Consider the following 24,622-nt stretch of genomic DNA (forward strand, 5'->3'; position numbering starts at 1 on the left):
AGCAGTGTGTAGAATTACAGACACTGTCTAGAGCACTGTGTATCATTACAGCCACCGTCCAGAGCACTGTGCTGTGCAGCATTATAGGCCTCTCAGATCACCATCCAGAGCACTGTGCAGTATTACAGGCTTCCTCAGACCACTGTCCTGAGCTCTGTGTGCATTACAGGCCTCCTCAGACCATCCAGAGCGGCGAAATACGTGGATGTGAGTTCGTTCAAACCTTAATAACATAAATAATAACAAAATATTAGTTTTTTTTACTCCAGGAGTATATAATGAGTTTGGAAATTGTAGAGAAATGCTTAAATAATGCATCACAATTTAACTAAACCCAATCGTAGGACATTTTAGTTGACTAAAATGTGCTGGATATTTTAGTCAACTAAATACGACTAAAACTAAAACCATTGGATGACTAAAATGGCACTAAAATAAAATGGCATTTTAATCAAAAGACTAAAGCTAAATCGAAATTTGCTGCCAAAATTAACACTGGGTTGAGGAAAAGAACAGGGGACCCATCCTATCCAACAGCTCCTACAGGGGTAGCGCTATGTATTAGTGCTTGGTAAGCACTGATCCATGACAATTATTACCAAATATTAATTCATTTCAACCAGTCATTATTAAACAGCTCTAGCTACAAACTCAATGGAATTCAACAGCAAATCAACTATGCAGGCTATGGAGACTACAACAATTTAGAGACGTGAAGAATTAGTAAATATAAGGATTAATGCTGACTAAAGGTTATTACTGAAATTCAAGGTGATATGATGGTATAACTATGATGAAGTGCTTCCTGTATTAAACAGTTTAAAAGCCTGCAAGAGCTCTAATGTAACATGACATCTTGTATTTGAATCTTTAATAAATTCTGTCATTGTTCATCTATACATTTATTCCATTACAGCACCTTTTTTTTCTTAACACAAAAAAGCAAAAAACAAAGAATCAGATGCCAAACCAATGGCGTAGGGTACATATTTGTCCCTGGGTATCAGTGGCAGCTGGTGTTTTTTTCTTTTGGGGGGCGGCAAACAACCCCCCCGCTCCTGATCAGTCGGTCGGTCGGTGGCAAAGCCCCGTACTTACCCCATCTAGGAAACGGGCGGGCAGCATGTCCGGCGAGTGGCAGCTTTCTGCCTTCCTCCTCCTGTGGATCACTCCGTGCATCTCCCTCCTCCTCCTCCTAGGCATCCAATAGGATTGCCTGTCCTTTCAGCCAATCGGTAAACGGGTATCAGACCCACGCTTTCTGATTGGCAGAGAGCCGATACAGTGTTAGAATAGCGAATATTAATTCGCTATTCTAACATACCTGGGTGGGCTCCAAGCACAATGCTCTGCGCCCCAAGCCCACCCTATTTTGAAGCCTATTAGAGCATCTGGCTCTAATCAGGTGCTTAAAAAACCCCACTGCTGTAATTCATGCGTCCGTCGTCCTGAAAGGGGCCAGACGCAGGAATAGGCGGTGACAGTGGCGATGCAAAGGGGAGGCAGCGCCCGTGTGCCCTTAATTGATGGGCCCCCCTGCTGGGTATAGAGATATATTCCCTCCACAGCTGAAATCCTCTAGGGCTTTGGTGCAAAATGTGAGCTATGACAGACCTATAATAAACACAATTCCTTCACACAGTATAGCAAAATTGTGACTAGGGACGAAGTTCAAGATGATCAAGAGTTCAAGGCTAACCCTAGTCATTCACTGTTTGGGAAAACAGCAAACTAATACAGCTGATTTCTGCTTTAGCAACCAACCAATGACCAATAATATACTTTCTAGCCTTTGAACTATAGCCAGGTGGCTTAGAAGGACTAATAATTTGTTATCTTATGTGACAACCCTCTCCCAATAAAAGACAGGGTTCCCAGCAGCCATTTGTCATTGTGTGTTGGATACTTGGAGTAGATTGGGAGAGCTGGCAGTGTGTGAATAGGGAGGGAGAGACAATTGTGCTATGTAGGAAATTATAGGGCATGCTATACAGTATTATATATCGTTACAGTGCCTTGCAAAAGTATTCACCCCCTTGGCTTTTTACCTATTTTGTTACATTACAGCAGGGGTCTGAAACTCAAATTACCTGAGGGCCACAGGACAAATTTTCACATCCAGTGGGGGGCGCATGCAAACTGTCCTTTCCCCCAGCATTGGTGTCAGCGGACCCAATATTAACCCCCAGCACTGGTGTCAGCGGATGCAATATTAACCCCCAGCACTGCTGTCAGTGGACCCAATATTAACCCCCAGCACTGGTGTCAGTGGACCCAATATTAACCCCCAGCACTGGTGTCAGCGGAAGCAATTTTAACCCCCAGCATTGGTGTCAGCGGATGCACTATTAACCCCCAGCACTGGTGTCAGTGGACGCAGTATTAACCCCCAGCACTGGTGTCAGCAGATGCAATATTAACTCCCAGCACTGGTGTCAGCGGAAGCAATTTTAACCCCCAGCTTTGGTGTCAGCGGAAGCACTATTAACCCCCAGCACTGGTGTCAGTGGAGGCAATATTAACCCCCAGCACTGGTGTCAGCGGATGCACTATTAACCCCCAGCATCGGTGTCAGCTAACGCAATATTAACCCCCAGCACTGGTGTCAGCGGACGCACTATTAACCCCCAGCACTGATGTCAGCGGACTCACAATTAAATCCCAGCATTACCCCCTACACTCCACAAATATCCCCTCCCACACTCTACTTCGCAAATATCCCCCCTTACACTCCACAAATACCACCCCCCCCCCCCCACACACACACACTCCACAAATACCCCCTCTTCACAAATTTCAACCCCAGTCACGCAACTAAGGACTTTACTCAGCCTCTGTGTGATGGCTCACTTACCTCTCCTCCTGGCAGTCAGCTGGTGGCTTGATCTTCTGCCTCCCGAGTCCTCTCCTCCTGTCAGGTCCTGGCTTCATCACAGGCCAAGTGGCAGGGCACCCTGAGAACGCCACAATCTTCTGCCCTGAGGTGGCAGCAGGACCCTGGATCCGGGGCCAGTGTTCTGTCGAAGTGCCTGCTATCGAATAGTGCCCGGGACGAACTGCTCATGCGTCGTACATAATAACAACAGCTGATTGTTTACGGTTACGATCAGCTGTTGTGTTGGCGAGATGGCGCCTGCGCACAATAGCCGACTGAAGACATTTTCAGTCAGATTGTGCCTCACGCTGCCGAGGCACGTTCATGTAGGTGAGGGGCGGAATTTAACATGTTAAAATTCATGTTAAAGTCCGCCCCTTGCCTACATGAACGTGCCTCAGCACAATCTGACTGAAAAATGTCTTCAATCGGCTATTGTGCGCAGGCGCCGTATCGTAAAATCAGCTGTTATGCTATTACATACGGCGCATGCCCAGTTCGTCCAAGTGTTCTGTTGAGAAATGCCCCCCACTGAATAGTGCCCGGGCTGAAGGGTGCATGCACAATGCATGCGCCATACGCAACATCACAACAGCTGATTTTACCATCAGCTGTTGTGACGGCGAGACGGCGCAGGCGCACAATAGCCGGCAGAATTTTTTTTTTTTTAATGTCAGATTGTGGCCCGCGCTCCCCCGCGCTCTACTGTCAGCATCAGTTGGAGGAATAGTGCCCCATTGTCGGTGTCAGTGGCAAGAACTATGTCCAACTGTTGCTGATGATGGGGGAATAGTTCCCTGAGGGATGGATAAAAGTAAGCAATGGGTCACATCCGGCCCTCCGGGCCACAGTTTAGAGACCACTGCTATACACCATTTTGTACAGTGCTGTACTGTGTTACATTACTGTAAATTGCAGTGTGGTGGGCTACAAATTAATGTGTCCACTGAACTGTGTTCACAATGCATACACTCAACAGTACTTTTTAGGACTACCTGTGATGCTGTCTGTGAGAATCATACTGCTCCATAACACTACATCTCCCAAGCATGTATTTGAAATAACTGTTGTTAGTTACTAGTAGGCATGCAGAAGTAAAGGGTAAAACAAATATTAATGGTAATAATCCACTTCAGTATGCAGAATAATTAGCAATAAGAACCAGGCATAGGATGGCACTCACCATCCAGATCAGCAAAAACAGTAACAATGCCACCTAAAATGCAGCAGTGAGCAGTAACAAAACTTGAACTATAAACCACCAGAGCTATACTGTCAAAGTGCACTAATGGCAGCTATGTTAGTCCTAAAGCTGTATAGTAAGCACTTGTTATTATCTTAGAGGTCAAACATGGGCATAGGGAGACAAAGGGGATTTGCTGGCAGATTAAATGACTGGATCAGTCCTTAAAGTGGAGTTCCAGCGGTTTCTGTATTTATTAAAAGTCAGCAGCTACACTTTCAATAAACAGACACTCATCTGTCCCACAGTCCAGCGATGCGGCCTCCTGAAGCCTTCCTTTTCTTACTCTCCTCTCCGTGGCGCCGGCATCACTACTGTGGTGCGCCCAGCTGTGACAGCTTATGGCTTCACAGCCGGGTGCGCACTGCGCATGCGCGAGTCGCGCTGCGCCTTCTGAATGGCCGGGCAATCTTCTGGGACCTGTGACGTGTCCCAGAAGATTGCAGGGAGGGAGGGGCCACCTAAGCGTCCCAAGCGGAAGTGGGAGCTGGGTACCTGTCAAAACTAGGTACCTGCTCCCCCCCTAAAAAAAAAAAATGACATGCCAAAAGTGGCATGTCAGGGGTTCAGGATTCCTTAAAATGGAAGTTCCACTTTTGGGTGGAACTCCGCTTTAAGATGTTTCTTCTGATGGCTATCATCGGGGCCCTTTAAGAAGCATTGGTGCACGTAATGACAGTCTTGATGAACCTGTGGTTGTAAAACCTTACATATACCCAGTGAACTGACGGGTCTCAGGTGATACACAGAGGTGAAACAAATCCTCCTACATACTGCAAATTGTACCTGTTTATCTGAAGTCTTCTCTACATCCATTTAAAGTCCCAGAATTTATAAAGCTTGTCTGAACTGTCAGAAAAAAAAGGGGTCATAGAGCTGAAATAACAAACTGCGTAGCTCAGTGAAGAGAGCTCTGAGGGCTGAATGGAGGAAAGGGACACACCCTCCTTCACACAGCACACAGGAACAGAGCTGAGACTGTCAATCTGCTGGAGATCCCTCCCCTGTCACCATTTTTTTTCTTGGTGTCAGGAAAACTTATCAGATGCAACTCATGCAGATAGCAGAGAAATGAGGCAACAGACAGAAATGACACTTAGTGCCTCTGGATAGAAACAAGTACACACTATAGATGGGCATGGTGGGGAGGAGAAAGAAGAGACAGAGAATGGGCAGGAAAACACACGGCACAGCAGTGCTGAAGGGGGGGGGGGGACCCACAGCACAGCCGCCTCTCCTCAGGATCCCCCTCTGCCTGTGATGGGGAGGAATCACACAAAACACCCTGCTACCAGGCTACACACATAATTGGATAGTTGAAGTGAATAATAATGGGATAATTTAAGTTTTTTAGTAAAAAAAATCACAATTTGTTTAGTAAATCATCTTAATAGTCTCTGTTAGCTGTGACCACTACACACCCATGAAATTATGTGGGTACCTCAGTGGATGTTTTCCAATTAATAAAAGAAATAAAAATAATGCCATCCCTGTCTTAGGGTTCAATAGTGAGTTGGCCTACCCTTTACAGCTATAACAGCTTCAACTCTTCTGGGAAGGCTGTCCACAAGGTTTAGGAGTGTGTCTATTGGAATGTTTGGCCATTCTTTCAGAAGCACATTTGTGAGGTTAGGCACTGATGTGGACAAGAAGGCCTGGCTTGCAAACTCCGCTCTAATTCATCCCAAAGGTGTTCTATCAGGTTGAGGTCAGGACTCTGTGCAGACAAGTCAAGTTCCTCCACCATAAACTCACTCATCTATGTCTTTATGGGCCTTGTTTGTGCACTGCGCAGTCATGTTAGAACAGGAAGGGGCCATCCCCAAACTGTTCCCACAAAGTTGGGAGCATGAAATTGTCCAAAATATCTTGGTATGCTGAGGCCTTAGGAGTTCCCTTCACTGGAACTAGCCAACCCCTGAAAAACAACCCTACATCATAATCCCCCTCCACCAAATGATTTGGACCAGTGCACAAATCCCAGCTAAAGAAATATTGTCCAAATACAAGAGCCATGTTCCATTTAAAATCTTGCTTTTATTTAGGAAACCACAGTGTGCAGTACGCAGGTATCCTAGATATCTGTGCTCTGTGTATTTATTTCAAATCTGTCCAGTAATCCAGCATGAAACTACTCTTGCACTTTGTCTATGAATAGGAGTTTCCTGAAATACTGCTACTTTCTCTCCTTAGGCAGAGTGATTGGTTTCATATCCTCCAATGGGAGTTTTCTGCAGGCAGCCTGTAGTGCAGGGGTCTCAAACTGGCGGCCCTCTAGCTGTTGCGAAACTACAAGTCCCATGAGGCATTGCAAGGCTGACAGTTACAAGTATGACTCCCACAGGCAGAGGCATGATGGGACTTGTAGTTTCACAACAGCTGGAGGGCCGCCAGTTTGAGACCCCTGCTGTAGTGGATTGACCTGCCAGGCCCTTCCCACACCTTTGCTCAATGCACAGGCTATGTGCTTCACATCAATGATATCACCACTACAAATACCAGGTAATATCTCAGTTTGCAAGGCACACAAAGTGGATCAACACCTTTTGTGACTATTTCAGTTCTAATGTATAAATTCAAAAGGTTTCCTCATTTAAGTTTTGCATGTAGCAATGTCTATTTGTGGTAGTCTGTTGTCTGCCTACACTACATAATTTTGAGAGTGAGGTTCCATTAACACTAGTGCTATTTCAGATGCTACTTGAGTTGCACAGAATTGCATCACAATGGAAATCACATCTTCTCACCTTCTCACATCACCTTCTCTTCAATGCAACTCAGCATGGAGCGATTTTTGGAAAAGGTTCCTGTAAAACTTTGGTGCTATTCCAGGGCAAGTTTGGCACCATTGAATATGCAAACCAAATTCAAGCTGCAGTATAGGGATGAGCCGAACACCCCCCGGTTCGGTTCGCACCAGAACCCGCGAACGGACCGAAAGTTCGCACGAACGTTAGAACCCCATTGACGTCTATGGGACTCGAACGTTCGAAATCAAAAGTGCTCATTTTAAAGGCTAATTTGCATGGTATTGTCCTAAAAAGGGTTTGGGGACCCGGGTCCTACCCCAGGGGACATGTATCAATGCAAAAAAAACTTTTAAAAACGGCCGTTTTTTCGGGAGCAGTGATTTTAATGATGCTTAAAGTAAAAAAAAAAAAAGTGAAATATTCCTTTAAATATCGTACCTGGGGGGTGTCTATAGTATGCCTGTAAAGTGACGCGTGTTTCCCATGTTTAGAACAGTCCCTGCACCAAATGTCATTTTTAAAGGAAAAAATCTCATTTAAAACTGCTTGCGGGTTTAATGTCATGTCGGGTCATGGCAATATGGATGAAAATCAGTGAGACAAACGGCATGGGTACCCCCCAGTCCATTACCAGGCCCTTTGGGTCTTGTATGGATATTAAGGGGAACCCCGCACCCAAATTAAAATAAGGAAAGGTGTGGGGCCACCAGGCCCTATATACTCTGAACAGCAGTGTACAGGCGGTGCAAACAAGACAGGGACTGTAGGTTTGTTGTTAAGTAGAATCTGTTTGTAATTTTGAACATTTTTAACGTGTTTAGCTCCAGCCAAAAAATCTTTTCTAAGCTTTTTGGAAAACATAGGGAAGGGTTATCACCCCTGTGACATTTGTTTTGCTGTCTTTCCTCCTCTTCAGAAGATTTCACCTCACTTTTTTGTCCCAATGAAAAATGTTTTTTGAAAATTTGGGTTTTTTTGTGGAACAAGGATTGGAAAGCATCAGTGGAAAGGAGAAATTGTTTTCCCATATTAACTCTTACAGGAAAGAATTTCCCTTCCTAGGGGTAGATTTCATCTCACTTCCTGTTGTCTCCTTCCGTTTGCAAGTAGGAGTTGTTTGTAAGTTAGATGTTTGAAAGTAGGGTCCTGCCCTATATACTCAGCAGAAATTTGGGCCTTAGGTGTTGCTGTGGCCACAACACTGTAAGCCCTCACAGGGCCCTGCTGTGAAATATTAGATCAAGAATTGTAATTACATGCCCCTGTTGAACAGGAGCTGAAAAATTAGGCCTTAGGCACTGGTGCTGGTGCCACAACACTGCAACCCCTCACAGACACTCTAGTTGGAACGCAGGAACGAGCCCTGCTGCAAAGTATTGCTTCAAAAATTGTAATTACACGCCCCTGTTAGACAGGGGCAGAAAAATTGGGCCTTAGGCACTGGTGCTGGTGCCACAACACTGCAACCCCTCACAGACACTCTAGTTGGAACACAGGAACGAGCCCTGCTGCAAAGTATTGCATCAAAAATTGTAATTACACGCCCCTGTTAGACAGGGGCAGAAAAATTGGGCCTTAGGCACTGGTGCTGGTGCCACAACACTGCAACCCCTCACAGACACTCTAGTTGGAACGCAGGAACGAGCCCTGCTGCAAAGTATTGCATCAAAAATTGTAATTACACGCCCCTGTTAGACAGGGGCAGAAAAATTGGGCCTTAGGCACTGGTGCTGGTGCCACAACACTGCAACCCCTCACAGACACTCTAGTTGGAACGCAGGAACGAGCCCTGCTGCAAAGTATTGCATCAAAAATTGTAATTACACGCCCCTGTTAGACAGGGGCAGAAAAATTGGGCCTTAGGCACTGGTGCTGGTGCCACAACACTGCAACCCCTCACAGACACTCTAGCTGGAATGCAGGAACGAGCCCTGCTGCAAAGTATTACATCAAAAATTGTAATTACACGCCCCTGTTAAACAGGGGCTGAAAAATTGTGCCTTAGGCACTGGTGGTGGCGCCCAGAACCAAAAATGTTCTTACAAGCTATCAGCGTGATGATTGAGGAGGAAGAGGATAATTACTCAGGGATAGTCACTCAGCATCAGCATAGGCAGTCTTTGAAGGGATCTGAGATTTCAAAAAAAATTATTCGGTTACATCAGCATCAGGTGCTTGGTAGCTGGTGGTGATCCAAGACTCATTCATTTTTATGAAGGTCAGCCGATCGACCGAGTCGGTGGACAGACGCACCCTGTGATCGGTTACCACGCCTCCAGCAGCACTGAATGTGCGTTCCGAAAGAACGCTGGATGCAGGACAGGCCAGTAGCTCAATTGCATACGGTGCTTGCTCTGGCCAGTGATCCATCCTCAAGACCCAGTAACCCAGAGGATTTTCGGTGGGAAAGGTGTCCAAGTCTGATCTTGCCCCTAGGTATTCCTGCACCATGTAAAACAGACGCTGGCGATGGTTGCTGGAACCGATCATACCTTGGGGCTGCGGACCAAAAAATTGTCTGAACGCATCGGTCAGACGGCCACCTTCTCCACCGCTCCTTCTTTGACTGACCGAAGCCTCAGCAACACGTTGTCCAGAAACAGGAGTTTGTAACCTCCCAGTCTCTGGGAACGCGTTGCACAGACCTTTCTGCAAGGCCTCCCGAAGATGTTTCATCCTCTGCTCCCTCTGCGATGGCAAGATAAGGTCCGCAACCTTACCCTTGTAACGTGGATCAAGGAGGGTTGCCAGCCAGTATTGGTCCTTCTCCTTGATACCACGAATACGAGGATCCTTACGCAGGCTTTGCAGGATCAGGGAGGCCATGCAGCGTAGGTTTGCTGAGGCATTCGGTCCGGAGTCCTCTGGGTCACTAAGAACGACATGGTCCGCAGCCACCTCCTCCCAGCCACGTACAAGTCCATGTGTTTCTTGGGACTGATCCCTTAAAGACTGCTGCTGATGCTGAGTGCCAGGCTCCACCTCCATACTGACACAATCTTCCTCCTCCTCCTCTTCCTCCTCGTCCTCTTCCTGTGTGATCGGCGGGCACGCAGGAACACTGTCTGGATAAAGGGGGCCTTGAGAGCTAAGGAAGTCCTCCTCTTCCTGCCTCTGTTCTGCCTCAAGTGCCCTGTCCATTATTCCACGCAGCGTGTGCTCCAACAGGTGGACAAGGGGGACAGTGTCACTGATGCATGCACTGTCACTGCTCACCATCCTCGTGGCCTCCTCGAATGGTGACAGGACAGTGCATGCATCCCTGATCATGGCCCACTGGCGTGGGGAAAAAAAACCAAGCTCCCCTGACCCTGTCCTGGTGCCATAGTCGCACAGGTACTCATTGATGGCCCTCTGCTGCGTGTGCAGCCGCTGCAGCATGGCCAACGTTGAGTTCCACCTGGTGGGCATGTCACAGATTAGGCGGTTCTTGGGCAGGTTAAACTCCTTTTGGAGGTCCGTCAGCCGAGCACTGGCATTATATGACCGGCGGAAATGCACACAGACTTTCCTGGCCTGCCTCAGGACATCCTGTAAGCCCGGGTACCTGCCCAAGAACCGCTGCACCACCAAGTTAAGGACGTGAGCCAAACAGGGCACATGGGTCATTTGTCCCTGTCGGAGGGCAGAGAGGAGGTTGGTGCCATTGTCGCAAACCACCATTCCTGCCTTAAGTTGGCGTGGCGTCAACCACCTCTGAACCTGCCCCTGCAGAGCTGACAAAACCTCTGCCCCAGTGTGGCTCCTGTCCCCCAAGCACACCAGCTCAAGCACCGCATGGCATCTTTTGGCCTGCGTACTTGCGTAGCCCCTTGAACGCCTACGGAGCACCGCTGGTTCCGAGGAAGAGGCCATGGAGGAAGAAGAAGAGGAGGGGGTGGAGGAGAGAGGTGTGTCACAATCAGCATTTTGGAGGCGTGGTGGCGGAACAACCTCCAACACTACTGCACCTTGTCCTGCATCCTTCCCAGCTGCCAGCAGAGTCACCCAATGCGCCGTGAAACTTAGGTAACGTCCCTGTCCATGCCTGCTGGACCATGAGTCAGCGGTAATATGCACCTTACCGCTGACCGCCCTGTCCAGCGAGGCATGGACATTGCCTTCCACATGCCGGTAGAGAGCCGGAATCGCCTTCCGTGAGAAAAAGTGGCGTTTGGGTACCTGCCACTGAGGAACCGCACATTCCACAAACTCACGGAAGGGGGCAGAGTCTACCAACTGAAAAGGCAGCAGTTGAAGTGCTAGCAATTTTGCCAAGCTAGCATTCAACCGCTGGGCATGTGGATGGCTGGGAGCAAACTTCTTTCGGCGGTGCAGCAGCTGGGGCAGGGAAATTTGCCTGGTACAATCTGACGTCGGTGTACCAAAAGCAGATTGCCCACAAGTACTTGGCTGTGACACACCTAATTCTACACCTTCATTCCTCTCACTGCAGGTCTCAGAGAGGACTGAAGGTCTAGTGGGGTTGGAAATCTCAGCTGATGAGGAGCAAGGAGAGATCCTCTTTGTTCTTTGGTGTGGGTCTTTTAGATACGCTTGCCAACGAACTGCATGGCAGGTCAACATATGTCTGGTCAAGCATGTGGTACCCAAGCGGGAGATGTTTTGGCCACGCGAGATACGCTTGAGACATATGTTGCAAATAGCAGCGGTGCGATCTGATGCACTCGTCTCAAAAAAGGCCCACACCAAAGAACTTTTTGAATAACGCGCAGAGACTGCAGTGCCCTGCACATGTGGAGCTTTGGGGTGTGATGCAGTCAATGTGCTGCCCTTAGGCTGGCCCCTGGAGGGCATCCTGCCTCGTTGGTGATGTGCCGCCGCCTCCTCCTCCTCCTCCTCCTCCTCTCTCCTATCAGGCACCCACGTTGAGTCAGTGACCTCATCATCCCCTCCCTCCTCATCACTGGAGCAAACCTGGCAGTATGCTGCAGCAGGGGGAGCATGACTGCCAGATTGCTGTCCTTCTTGGGCACCCCCTCTGTCCGTGCTCATGTTACTGCCTTCATCGAGCTCAGTATCGTCATCAGAGCCTTCCAAACGCTGGGCATCCTCCTGGAGCATGTACCCAACACTGTGGTCAAACAGTTCGAGGGAATCCTCATGAGGACATGGTGGAGCTAGGGAAGGAGTCACTGATGACATTGAGCTGAGGGAAGAGGCCGCTGCTTTGCCAGACAAAGCACCCTGGGCATGGGTGAGAGAGGATGAGGAGGATGAGGACGGCTTGGTCATCCACTCGACCAAGTCTTCCGCATGTTGCGGCTCAACACGGCCAGCTGCCGAAAAAAAGGCCAAGCGTGTCCCATGGCCACGTGCTGATGAGGATGCACCGTCTCCACGACCAGCACTAGACACAGAGCCTGCTTGCCCTCTCTTATTGGCTTGTGACTGTCTGCCTCTCCTTCTTGGCCTTCCAGACATACTAATGGCCTGTAGCTGCACTAAGCTGGGATAGAACACCTGTAATTTTCTTCAAGTAGCTTTATATACTGTAACCAGACAAGCCTGCCTGTCAGTAGGAAGATAACAGGAACGGATCTAGCTGAACACTGTGAGCAGGACGCACTGTACTAAATGTAAATAGTCTAGCTGCCTGACCGTGGTACTAATAGGATCAAATAGAACACCTGTAATTTTCTTCAAGTAGCTTTATATACTGTAACCAGACAAGCCTGCCTGTCAGTAGGAAGATAACAGGAACGGATCTAGCTGAACACTGTGAGCAGGACGCACTGTACTAAATGTAAATAGTCTAGCTGCCTGACCGTGGTACTAATAGGATCAAATAGAACACCTGTAATTTTCTTCAGGTAGCTTTATATACTGTAACCAGACAAGCCTGCCTGTCAGTAGGAATTTAACAGGAACGGATCTAGCTGAACACTGTGAGCAGGACGCACTGCACTAAATGTAAATAGTCTAGAAGATAACAGGAACGGATCTAGCTGAACACTGTGAGCAGGACGCACTGCACTAAATGTAAATAGTCTAGAAGATAACAGGAACGGATCTAGCTGAACACTGTGAGCAGGACGCACTGCATTAAATGTAAATAGTCTAGATAGAAGATAACAGGAACGGATCTAGCTAAACTGAATACAGTGTATATATATATATATATGCAACACCTGGGATGCATATATATACACAATACACTGTAAGTGCAGCTAACTGACTGACTGTTCTGCCTAATCTATCTAACTCAAATCAAATGACACTGTCTCTCTCTCTCTCTATCTCTCAGCACACCGGAACACACACTACACAGGGCCGCCGTGCAGGCGGCCTTATATAGTGTGGGGTGTGTACTAAATCCCCTGAGCCATAATTGGCCAAAGCCACCCTGGCTTTGGCCAATTACAGCTCTCTCTACTGACGGCGCTGTGATTGGCCAAGCATGCGGGTCATAGTGCATGCTTGGCCAATCATCAGCCAGCAATGCACTGCGATGCCGCAGTGAATTATGGGCCGTGACGCGCCACACGAATTTAGCGCGAACGGCCCATAACGTTCGCAATTCGGCGAACGATCGAACAGCCGATGTTCGAGTCGAACATGGGTTCGACTCGAACACGAAGCTCATCCCTACTGCAGTACATAATTGCACTAAAATTCTGATAAAAATTGGATTACAGCAGTGTGAACCTAGCCTAAACCAAGGGTCAGTCTTAAAGCTGGAAGAGAAGAGGTTAACCACTCTGGAAATGGTTTTAAGGAAATACTTAAATGTTTCCTATAATAGCACAGCAAGAAGCCAGAAAAAAATCCTCATCTGGTATGAGAACCTATATACTACATAGGTAGATCTTTTCCTTAAAATGTATTGAGAAGCAGAGTTTGACTTACCCAGTGATGTTATCCCTACATGAATCACAGTAACTGTACATGCATAATCCCAAATCCATTCCTCAACAATGAATACAAAAATGGCACTGCTTATTAAGAAAGTCGTCTCCAAAGAGATCACATTTCCTGAGAACAAAACAATTGTGAGATTGTAAGACTTGTACAAGTAAGAAATTTTTAGCACTTTCTAGACTTGTTAAATTTCAAGGTGAAAGGGACAACTTACCTTTTCAAATGTTTATTTAGGAAAATAAAAGATTGAATAATCTACCTTTCAGTTTGGTTCACAAGGGGATTTTTTCAAATTGTGGATTTTCCACTACATGCTGTTATATGGAGGGTTTTTCCTTGTCAAAAGAAGTTTATTGAGTATACAATATTATAAAGATACATAAAGTAAGTTTACAAGGATCTAAGTAAGCTCATTGTTTTACAGTAGGGATTATATAGGTAAATATCATGAAATTTCAAATATTAAACATTGGGTTCACGTAAACCTAAATTGAAGATATATATCATTTCCTTAGTTACTTTTGTAGGTATTTAAATGATTTATACCTACTATACATATTGTTTACAAGTAGAGTGTATATAGGTCAAATAAATTCTGATAATGAGCTTTAATCGTAAGGTGGAGAAAAGGAAAGAGAAAGAAGAAAAAGGGTAGAAAGGCAGAGGTATGGTCCACAAGGTTGTCCCGCTCGTCAGTTTATTATTCTTTTTAGTTCTCTTTGAAGCCTTAGAATGGGTGTCTCTGTAAGTCATTTAATCTGTTACCATGGCAACAGGACAGAGTCATTGAAATTTGACAGGAACTGTTGTTTTATCCAAGGATGCCAAAGTTTTTCAAATTTTGGAATTTGATTTTGATCGATGGCTACCATCTTAGCATGGGACATTGTATTATTCATTCTGTGAATTGTTTCTGCTAGTACCAACGTAGGAGATTTCCATGCCTTGGCCACTGTTTGTTTTGCAGCCGTTATTAGTTGGATCATAAGTTTGAATTGAGAGAGTGTTAACCATTCCGGTTTTAGATTAAGTAAAGTTATATATGGATCTGGTTGTATTATTTTTTTAAATATTTTAGATGCAATCACGAAGACTTCCTTCCAGAAGGTTTGGATTACTGGGCATGTCCACCATATGTGTAAATGTGTGCCTATTTCTGGGCATCCTCGAAAACAAAGAGCTGAGGTATTAGGTGAATATTTTGCCACTCTAGTGGGTACAAGGTACCAGCGAGTTAGGACTTTATAATTTGTCTCCAGTGCTAAGATGTTGGGTGAAGATGACTTAGATGTGAGCCATATGTTAGACCAGTCCGTGTCTTCTAAAGTTCGTCCCGTAAGAGGGTCTATTAAGATTTACTACTCCATATAATTGATTATAAAGTGATGAAATTGTACCTTTAGCAAATGGATCTTTTGTACAGATTGATTCAAAAATGGATAATTGGGATAATGGTGTATCCCCCTTTAGGAATGGTGTATAGAAATTTTTGATTTGGAGATATCTAAATATCTCAGAGTTTGGTAGATCATATTTTTCTCTAAGTGATGGGAATGAAAGGAATGATTTAGATGCTATGAAGTCATTTAGTGTCTGAATGCCTGATGTTGTCCAAGCTTTAAAAGAATTTGGGTAGATCCATGCCGGATAAAAGGCCGGATTTCTGATAAAAGAAAGGAGAGGATTGTGTGGAGATTGTAACTGATATTTGGTTTTTAGTTTATCCCAGAGAGATAAGAAGTGTTTAGTTATGGGATTATGAATTTTAAAGCGGTCTTTAGGATCAAGCCATAACAAGTTTGATATTAATAGAGGGTCATTTTCTGAAGCCTCTATAAATACCCATAATGGGATTTCCTGTTTTGCATGGTATTTGGACAGACTGGCCAAATGTGCTGCTCTGTAGTAGTTAGTAAAATTAGGGTATCCCAGGCCTCCTTTATTTTTGGGAAGATGTAGTGTGTGTATAGGTATACGTGGTTTAGAAGAGCCCCATATAAATGAAGTTGCTCTTTTTTGTACTATTCTCAAAAAATAGGAAGGAATTGGAATAGGGAGGACTCTGAATAGATAAAGCAATTTGGGTAGAATAGTCATTTTGATTGCATTAATCTTCCCTATCCAGGATAAAGGAAGTTGCGACCATTGTTTTATTAGATTTGTGATCTGTCTTAATACAGGAGGATAATTGGTTGAGAATAAGTCAGAATGAGATGCTGTTAAATGAATTCCAAGATATGGGATTGATTTTTCTGCCCATGTGAATGGGAGTGCAGCCCTAGCCGGGATCAATTCCATGTTTGTGAGCGAAATATTAAGCACTAGGCATTTCTTAGGATTAATCATAAGGCCGGATAGGGCTGCAAATCCATCAAGAGCTGGTATTAAGTTAGGACCAGAGACCTGTGGTGATGATAGAAAAAGTAATATATCGTCTGCAAATATACATAATTTGTGTGTAATACCTCCTACTTCAATGCCAGTTATAGTTTGGTTTGTTCTGATGTATTGGGCCATGGGTTCGAGTATAAGGGCAAATAATAAGGGAGATAATGGGCAACCCTGTCGGGTACCTCTTTCGATATTAAAGGCATCAGATTTGTATCCAGCATATTTTATATAGGCTTTGGGTTTATTATATAATGCTTTGATCCATGTTAAAAAGTGGGGTCCAAAACCCCATTTTTGTAATGAATATTGCATATATTGCCAGGATACTGTGTCAAATGCTCTCTTAATATCGAGAGATAGAAAACATAAAGGGATTTTCCGTTTTTTAGCAATATGTGCCAATAACACTGCCCTGCGTATATTATCGCCTGCCTGTCTATTTGGCATGAAGCCTACTTGATCTCTATGTATTAATTTTCCTATAATGCTATTGAGGCGTTTTGCTATTATTTTTGCTAATAATTTAATATCAAGGTTTAACAGAGAGATAGGCCGATAATTCACACAGGAAGTATCATCAGAAAGGGGTTTTGGGATCATACAAACAATTGCCATTAGTGTTTCTTGCCGAAAAGAATGTCCTTCTAGAAGTTTGTTAAAAGTTTCAGTGAGAATGGGAGAGAGTATTTCTGAGAATGTTTTATAGTATAAAGCCGAGTAGCCGTCTGGGCCTGGTCTTTTTAAGTTTTAGGTCTTTTATGGCGTTAGCAACTTCATCTATAGTTATAGGCTCATCCAAACTGCTTTTTTGATTCTGAGACAACTCAGGTAAGGTTTTTTTTGAGAAGAAGGATTCAGCCTCTGTAGGATTAAATTCATTGTTTGTCTTGTATAAAGTTGCGAGATGTGAGTGAAATTTATGGACTATTTTAACTGGATTACAAGTATAAACATTTTTTGATAATTTCAAATGTATTGGTTTAAAAGATTTGTTAGTTGAATTTAATGCCCGAGCCAAATATGTACCTGGTTTGTTTGTATTCATGTAGAAATTGTGTTTGGAGCGTTTGAGGGATTTATCAGCTGACTCAGTGAGAAATAGATCGTATTCCAATCTAGATTTTTCCAGATGAGATTTTGTACTCTGAGATGGATTATCTTGGAATGATATGTAGGCTGCATTAAAATTGAGTTCTAGTTGTTTTGCTAGATTTTTGCGTTCCCGTTTAAATAGTGCCATTTGTCTTTGTATTGTACCACGCAAGACAGGCTTATGAGCTTCCCACGGTGTTATTGGGGAAATGTCTGTTGTATTATTAATTGATATGTATTCCTTTAAAGCTTGTTCAATGGCCATCTGATGTAGTGGGTGTTTGAGCATTATGTCCGGTAAGTACCACGTTGGGTCATGCGCTTTTGGTATGGCTGAGGCTATAGTAGTGTATACTGCATTATGGTCAGACCACGGAATCGGAATTATATCTGATGCAATAATTTCTGGTATCATTCCTATTGTTAGAAAAATATGATCTATTCTGGTGAAGGTTTGATGAGGGTGCGAGAAATAAGTGAATTTCTTTTTCATTGGGTTACTTTCTCTCCACGAATCTACCAGATTGTATTTGGAAAGAAGTTGAGAAAAAGGTAATCTAGAGGTTATTTTGGATGGTGTAAAAGGTGATTTATCTAGAAATGGGAGGAGGACCTGGTTCGAATCCCCGCACATTATCACTGTTCCTATTTTGTGTGTATTAATCACTTGTAATATATGTGAGAGGAATGGTGTAGGTTGTTTGTTAGGAGCGTAGTAGGAAATCACCGTGATTGCTGTATCCATTATATAACCCATGAGTATCAGGTGTCTACCTTCTGGGTCTTTAATTTCTGATGATAAGGTGAATGGTGTGGATCGGTGAAATGCAATTAGAGTACCCCTTTGTTTGGTACAGGCAGAAGCCGTGTAAATTTGTTGATAAAAAGGAGAAATATATTTTGGAGTAGAATCTTTGGTGAAGTGTGTTTCTTGGAGGCATACTATGTGAGCCTTCTTGTTATGGAAAGTACGGAAGGCTTTGGTCCTTTTTTGAGGGACATTTATTCCCTGAACATTCAGGGAAAGTATATTCAGTGGTGCCATGGCAACAGATCAAATAGTTTTGACTTACTTTTTGTTATGCAGAGCTGACTGCGCAGATCAACCTGTGTGGACTGAAGAGATGAAAAGATAGAAAAGAAACCAGTGAATTCTGGAGTAAAGAGTAAACAAAAAACATATGAGATTAGATGATACATTGTATAACTTATTTTTTGCAAGTAATCACAATTTACCCGTGAAAGAGAATAAATATCTCTCTCAGGGGAATAAGTGCCTTCGTCACACTCCCACATAATATGGTTGGGAGAATGAGGAGGGCTAATGGGGGTACACGGATCTTCCGCTTACAGGAGAGAAGTGCTATGTCAAAAGACATCAAAATGATGATTCATTAATTGGAGTGCAGAATATAGTTTTTGTTGAAATTATTTATTCCAGGGTGGTTGTATATGGTTAGTTTTGCCCTAGGCTAAATAATTCAGTTAGAAAGGTACTGTTAATAACTTTGGTATTGATGAAGATAGTTTGAATTATTTTGGGATTTTAACCCTTTTAGAGTAAACAATTACATATTTTATTCATATGTAACTGTTTAGATATGTTAACTCATAAAATTGAGGTTGTATTGCTTCAGATTAGAATAAACAAAAACATAGTTCTAGGAACTAGTTGGGTAATAATATATTTGTTTTAAGAAAAGAAAGAAAAAGCTTCCATTACTTCTGGATTATTGAACATATTTGTCCTAAAAAGTAATAAATCTATTGTTATTACCTGAAAATATATAACTGAACAAGAATTTCCTTATTTCACTTATATATTCTAAGGCTATATGAATCAGAAGTAATAAGAAATATAACTGGAATGTAACATGATCCCACACAGTGTGTGACTATCAGAATGCAGTTACATTCAGTTATAAATACAGGTTTTTTATAGAGAACCATCTCTTAGTATAATAAATGAAGAGATATCAGGAATTAGGATGTCAGTCCATTGAATCTTCTTGGTCCATGGATGATGTGGCATAACGGCCTCTTTTGTGAGAATGATGATTCCCATTTTGTTCTGAAATTTTCTGGGTGCTGCCTGAAGGTGAAGATGATGCCATTCTTCTGCGTGTGGGAGTGTTGCTGCTTGTGGGTTCTGTCAGATTTAATTTTAAAAGGGTTTGTTGTAGTTCATCTGCTGATCTGCTTCTGTAAATTGTACCTTGGTAGTTAAATCTGACTGAAAAGGGGAAGCCCCATTGATACATAATGTTGTGGCGTTGCAGTTCCATTAGTTGGGGTTTCATGGATCGTCTTTTAGTAATAGTAAGTTGGGATAGGTCAGCAAAAATTTGATAATTGTGTCCTTGAAAATTAAGTTCCTTTTTTTCTCTTGCATCAATTAGTATTTGTTCTTTCGTTCTGTAATAATGAAATTTTGTGATTATATCACGTGGGGGTCCATCTTTCTTTTTGGCTGTGAGGGCTCTGTGTACTCTGTCCAGTTCTAAACGTTCAATAGGGATATCTGGCTTTAGTTCTTGTAATAGAGCAGTAATAGTAGATTGCAGGTCTGTCACAGTTTCAGGTATTCCCCTTATGCGCAAGTTTGAACGTCTGGCTCTATTTTCGTAATCTTCGAGCTTAGTTTGAAGTATTAAATTCTCTTATTTTAATTGTTCCAATTCTGTTATATTTTCTTGGGTTGTAATTTCAATTTCATCAATTTTTATTTCTAAGGCTGCGGTGCGGTTTCCCAGCTCTCTTATTTCTTTGGTTAGGCTGTTTGTTATTTGGTCTGAGGTTTGTTTTAAAGCCTTATGAAGCATCTTTTCAAATTGTAATAATATTACTGGGGATGCTGAGGAGGCTTGTGGAGACGTTTGTGAGAGGATTTGTTCTGTATCTGACTCAAATGGAGAGTCTTGCTGTGACATTTTCTGTCTGTGAGAGCGCCCTGATGCTGTATCTTGTGAGGTGACTGGAGCTGCTTCAGCTGCAGTGAGTGCCTGTGAGCTCTTTGTGAGGTGATTTTTATTTCTGCCACGGCTTCCTCCCAGTACCATATTTCCTGCCCAAACTTTCACAGTTTGTTCCCTGGGGCAAAAAGGTTCAAATGGATACCTTTTGAGCCTGCAGGCTCCGCTTTGTCCTTCTCTTCTCTCCTCAGCAGTGCGGAGCTCTAACAATGCATGTCTGCTCCGCTAGGCTCCGCCTCCTGTCCCTCATATGGAGGGCTTTTATGAAGAAAAATGTTCTCTTGAGTTCCCACATACTTGAGCTGATATAGTAAAGGAATAGAGGCGGATCACTTAATAAAGTGATTATTCACAAAGTCTAATGAATAAGCTCTGCTCACTTTACCTGATCATGTCCTATGGAAATGAACACAATAGGATTTTTACACAAGTCACCACAATATTTATTGAAGTAAGTGAATGTTCACAAACAAACACTAACTTTGTAAAGTGAAGTTACACTTTTGCATCAAAGCTGCCTGACTTCCTAAGCACCTGACCCTGAAATTAAAACACATCTATCAAGCTGTCGAGATAGTAAAATTATCTTATGTTGCTGTTGTTGTTTTTATTATTATTATTGGGTCTTGAATGTACACAGAGCTGAGTGTTTTTTTTCTTTGGGGCATTTTGGATTAGGACCACCAACATTAATTGTGCAGAAAAAAGAGAATGGGTGGGGGTTTATACAATTATTAATGTTTTGGACAAGGAGGCCGCTAAGGGACAACAGCAACCAATGGACAAGAAAGGATGGACAGGGTAATCCCCTAGAAACATTATCAATTACATCAGATTATCCTATTTCTTCTGTTGCACATTCATTAATTGATCATTCTTCTTCACTTGTTTCTCCTCCAAGTCATCTTCCTACTATTCCTAAACATTGAATTGAATTGGGGGTCAGACAGCTCTGAGGCTTTAGCACAGTGATCCAGCAAATGAACAGCTTTGGTGTAATTTGATTATCTACCACTGATCACCAACATTATGAACTTGATGAAGGGAGACAGCAACGGAGTAATGCCCCGTACACACGGTCGGACTTTGTTCGGACATTCCGACAACAAAATCCTAGGATTTTTTCCGACGGATGTTGGCTCAAACTTGTCTTCCATACACACGGTCACACAAAGTTGTCAGAAAATCCGATCGTTCTGAACGCGGTGACGTAAAACACGTACGTTGGGAATATAAACGGGACAGTGGCCAATAGCTTTCATCTATTTATTCTGAGCATGCGTGGCACTTTGTCCGTCGGATTTGTGTACACACGATCGGAATTTCCAACAACGGATTTTGTTGTCGGAAAATTTTATATCCTGCTCTCAAACTTTGTGTGTCGGAAAATCCGATGGAAAATGTGTGATGGAGCCTACACATGGTCGGAATTTCCGACAACAAGGTCCTATCACACATTTTCCATCGGAAAATCCGACCGTGTGTACGGGGCATAAGAGTAAAGCCTGGTACACACTAATGTTTGTTTTTTCTGACAGCTCCGGTCAGAGCCTCTGTACTAACGATCCAACGTTAGTACAGTGATCTCCACCGCTGAGCTTTTGTCTTCTGACAGGGGGTCGTTGCTGGTTTCCCAGCATGCTCGTCTGACAGAAGCTGGCCGTATGTCGGAGCAGCTGACATACACATGGGCAAAATGTCAGTGCCGGTTTTTATTGGGTTCTCGGGAGACCCAGACACCACTTGCTGGTGTTCCTGGTATCTGTTCTCACTTCTCATATATAATAAACTTGATGATGCTTGGATGAACGCGATTGTGATCTCTAAATCTGGCGGATTTACCTTTGGAATATTGGCGATTTATACATGCCCTTGGCAATATTTTGGGTCCCGCTTTCTAATGTTTGAGCATGCTTTCTTATCATGCAGCAGATATTACATTTGATGATTGTTTTTTGTCTGTGCCTGACATCAGCAAGTTGAAGTGTTGATAACAGTCTCCCCCTAGCTAAAACACATCTAATACATCTTTTAGAGATGTTTTGATTCAGACACCGAAAATGAAGCCCTGAAGAAGTAACTTGTGCTGTGAAACATGTAGGCAGATTCCGTGTGACGCGTGTTATACTATGTCTGATGATCCTCTGACACGTTTATGTGTTTTTTTACAAGCGGGCTTACAGTTGCCCTTATCTTTTTTGATAAGCTGTATTGTATGTATTAAGAAAAAACCTTTTTATACTTTGAAAAATATATATGTATTCATGTGATATGTCTTGATATGCCAATGGGAAGCACCGTTTAAAATGCCCATTCTTCATATATTTCCTTTTGCTCCCTATATTTTGAGTCTGATAGATTATATCTTACTTAATAGGCCCTCACTCTATACCATAATTAGTACTTGTTGTCTAAAGTCTTATTGGATGAAGCAGTCATAGATGACCCATTGTCACCTCCTTTACACAAGTGGTCAAATAACAGTTACAACAAAAATGTTGAATTATTGGATAGACCAGTTGTAAGCTGCCACTCATTAATATTCATTGTCAAATAAAAAACTAAAACTAATTTCAGAAAGGCTTTTTTAAGATTCACATAATGTGTTTGTTACATTTACCTGTAGTACTATCCTTTCCAAGATACAGCACTTTTACGACCCCACTTTGAACACAGTGGTACAGTACCGGTAGCTAACAGCTTTAAGTCCCTGCCTGTTAAAAAAATTGACATAGATGGTCCTATAGACTTCTAATATGTCATCTACTTTAATTCAAGTGATATGCAGGGCCCAGGCTTGGTGGGTATATGGTACTGCTGTACTGACAGAATGTTTAAAGTGTTTTAGTGCAAAGTAGGTGCAAGTAGGTGCAGGTGCAAAGTATTGTAAGAAGGTAGATGTTATTTAACAAACTTGTGTTGCATCTCTCTCGGTGCTTTTCAGTAATTCTTGGAGTTCTTTTTATATTAGAATAAATAAGAAAAAAGAAAGTTACCTAGGTACTTTCTATTTGACCAGGAAGGTGTGGTTTTAAAATCAAAAGGTCCAAGTTCATCAAAATTTTCCAATCTGTAAATATAAGGGAAACAGAGAACTTATCTTGAAAACATAAACAAGTTAATATGCCACATTCTAGGCTTGACCTACATTGAGTACATTTATTAAAAAAACTATATCATTCATTATGTAAACTGTCAAATTAGTAGTCTGTTTTATATGATCTGGTTACGTTTTAAAGCAGCTTTTTTGCTATTTTTATAAATCAAATTTTAAGTGAACTTTTCATATCCAACAATTTTTAACGCTGACATAAAAAGCTGAAAGGTTATACATAGTGCTGGATGTACCAACTTATGAACTTCAGAATGAGGGACACTTGAGTGAGGAAGTGACCTGCGGCAAAACAGTGGGAGGGTTGTAAGGGGCGTGATAATACTGTACACTGACACTGTACTAATGACACTGGCTGGGAAGGGGTTAACATGTAGGGGCAATCAAGGGGTTAACGGTGTGCCTTACAATGTGTAATGTGTGCTGCTTTTATTTTCTGATCTGGCTGTTTTTTCTCCCTGCTTTGCAGGGAGAAGAAACAGCTAGAACACTGTTGCTATGCACACAGAGTTCTGTGTGATTGGACACAGCCGATCAGCTGATTTCAGCCAAACTTGTTCCGGCACTAAGGGATTCAGCCTCGATTTGCTGGGACTCCCAGGACTTACATCAAATCTCTGCATGGTCCTGGTGAATTTAGGAGGTATAGGAAAAGAAGACAGATGTTTTAAAAATCTGAATCCCCACAAGTGGCTGCCTAAGCTGCCTTATGCTGGGGCCGGCCCTGACTGTATTCAACTTCAGTGTAAAGTAAATGAAAGAGAGGCTTCAGCTCAAATCCCCTCCCATCAGTCACGCCCCTCGGACATGTTTCATCCACATCGGGCCAAATCTTAGCAGTCACAGACTGTTACAGGCATGTTGACATTTATGTATTCATCTTTTTTTTTTTTTTGAAAGGTATTTTTAATTTTCCAACATAAAGCATGAATTACAGGTGTTAATAAGAGAGTATGTAATATTCATACACAATTATGAATACCCAAATAAGGTAATCAATGGTATAAAAACAAGGCTAAGCAGAGCCCAAATGAGGTCAGTTTGGTATACAAAAATTGTTTTAGATTTTATAGAACTTCTTAGGACAGGCCCATCCTTGATAAATCAGCTTAAATTTTGGTATTTCCCCATTTATCATTATGTATGCATCTTAACTGTAAAATAATCACTATTTTTCTAGTAAAGTACACTGCATACTGTATATTGAAATAGTATGGCTGATGTGTTAAAAAGCAGAGAAAATTTGCTTCTTGCTCTAAAATTTTCAAAGTGCAAACAGTTTAATGAACCAAGCCCAATAATTTCATTAATCAAAACTCATCCACA

The 24,622-nt window shown here is 43.0% G+C and overlaps 1 protein-coding gene across 1 annotated transcript in view; it reads right to left on the reverse strand.

Moving 5' to 3' along the window:
• TMEM244 (transmembrane protein 244) overlaps positions 1-24,622 on the reverse strand; it is a 47,864-nt gene that overhangs the window by 10,166 nt on the left and 13,076 nt on the right. Inside the window, exons 3-4 of the mRNA XM_073627257.1 lie at positions 23,181-23,254; positions 13,718-13,843 (exon numbers count right to left, since the gene is read on the reverse strand). Coding sequence (XP_073483358.1) covers positions 13,718-13,843; positions 23,181-23,254 — 200 coding nt within the window. The remainder of the gene's footprint in view (positions 1-13,717; positions 13,844-23,180; positions 23,255-24,622) is intronic.

The sequence above is a fragment of the Aquarana catesbeiana genome, linkage group LG04 (genome assembly GCF_042186555.1).
Source record: "Aquarana catesbeiana isolate 2022-GZ linkage group LG04, ASM4218655v1, whole genome shotgun sequence".
Classification (NCBI taxonomy): Eukaryota; Metazoa; Chordata; class Amphibia; order Anura; family Ranidae; genus Aquarana; species Aquarana catesbeiana.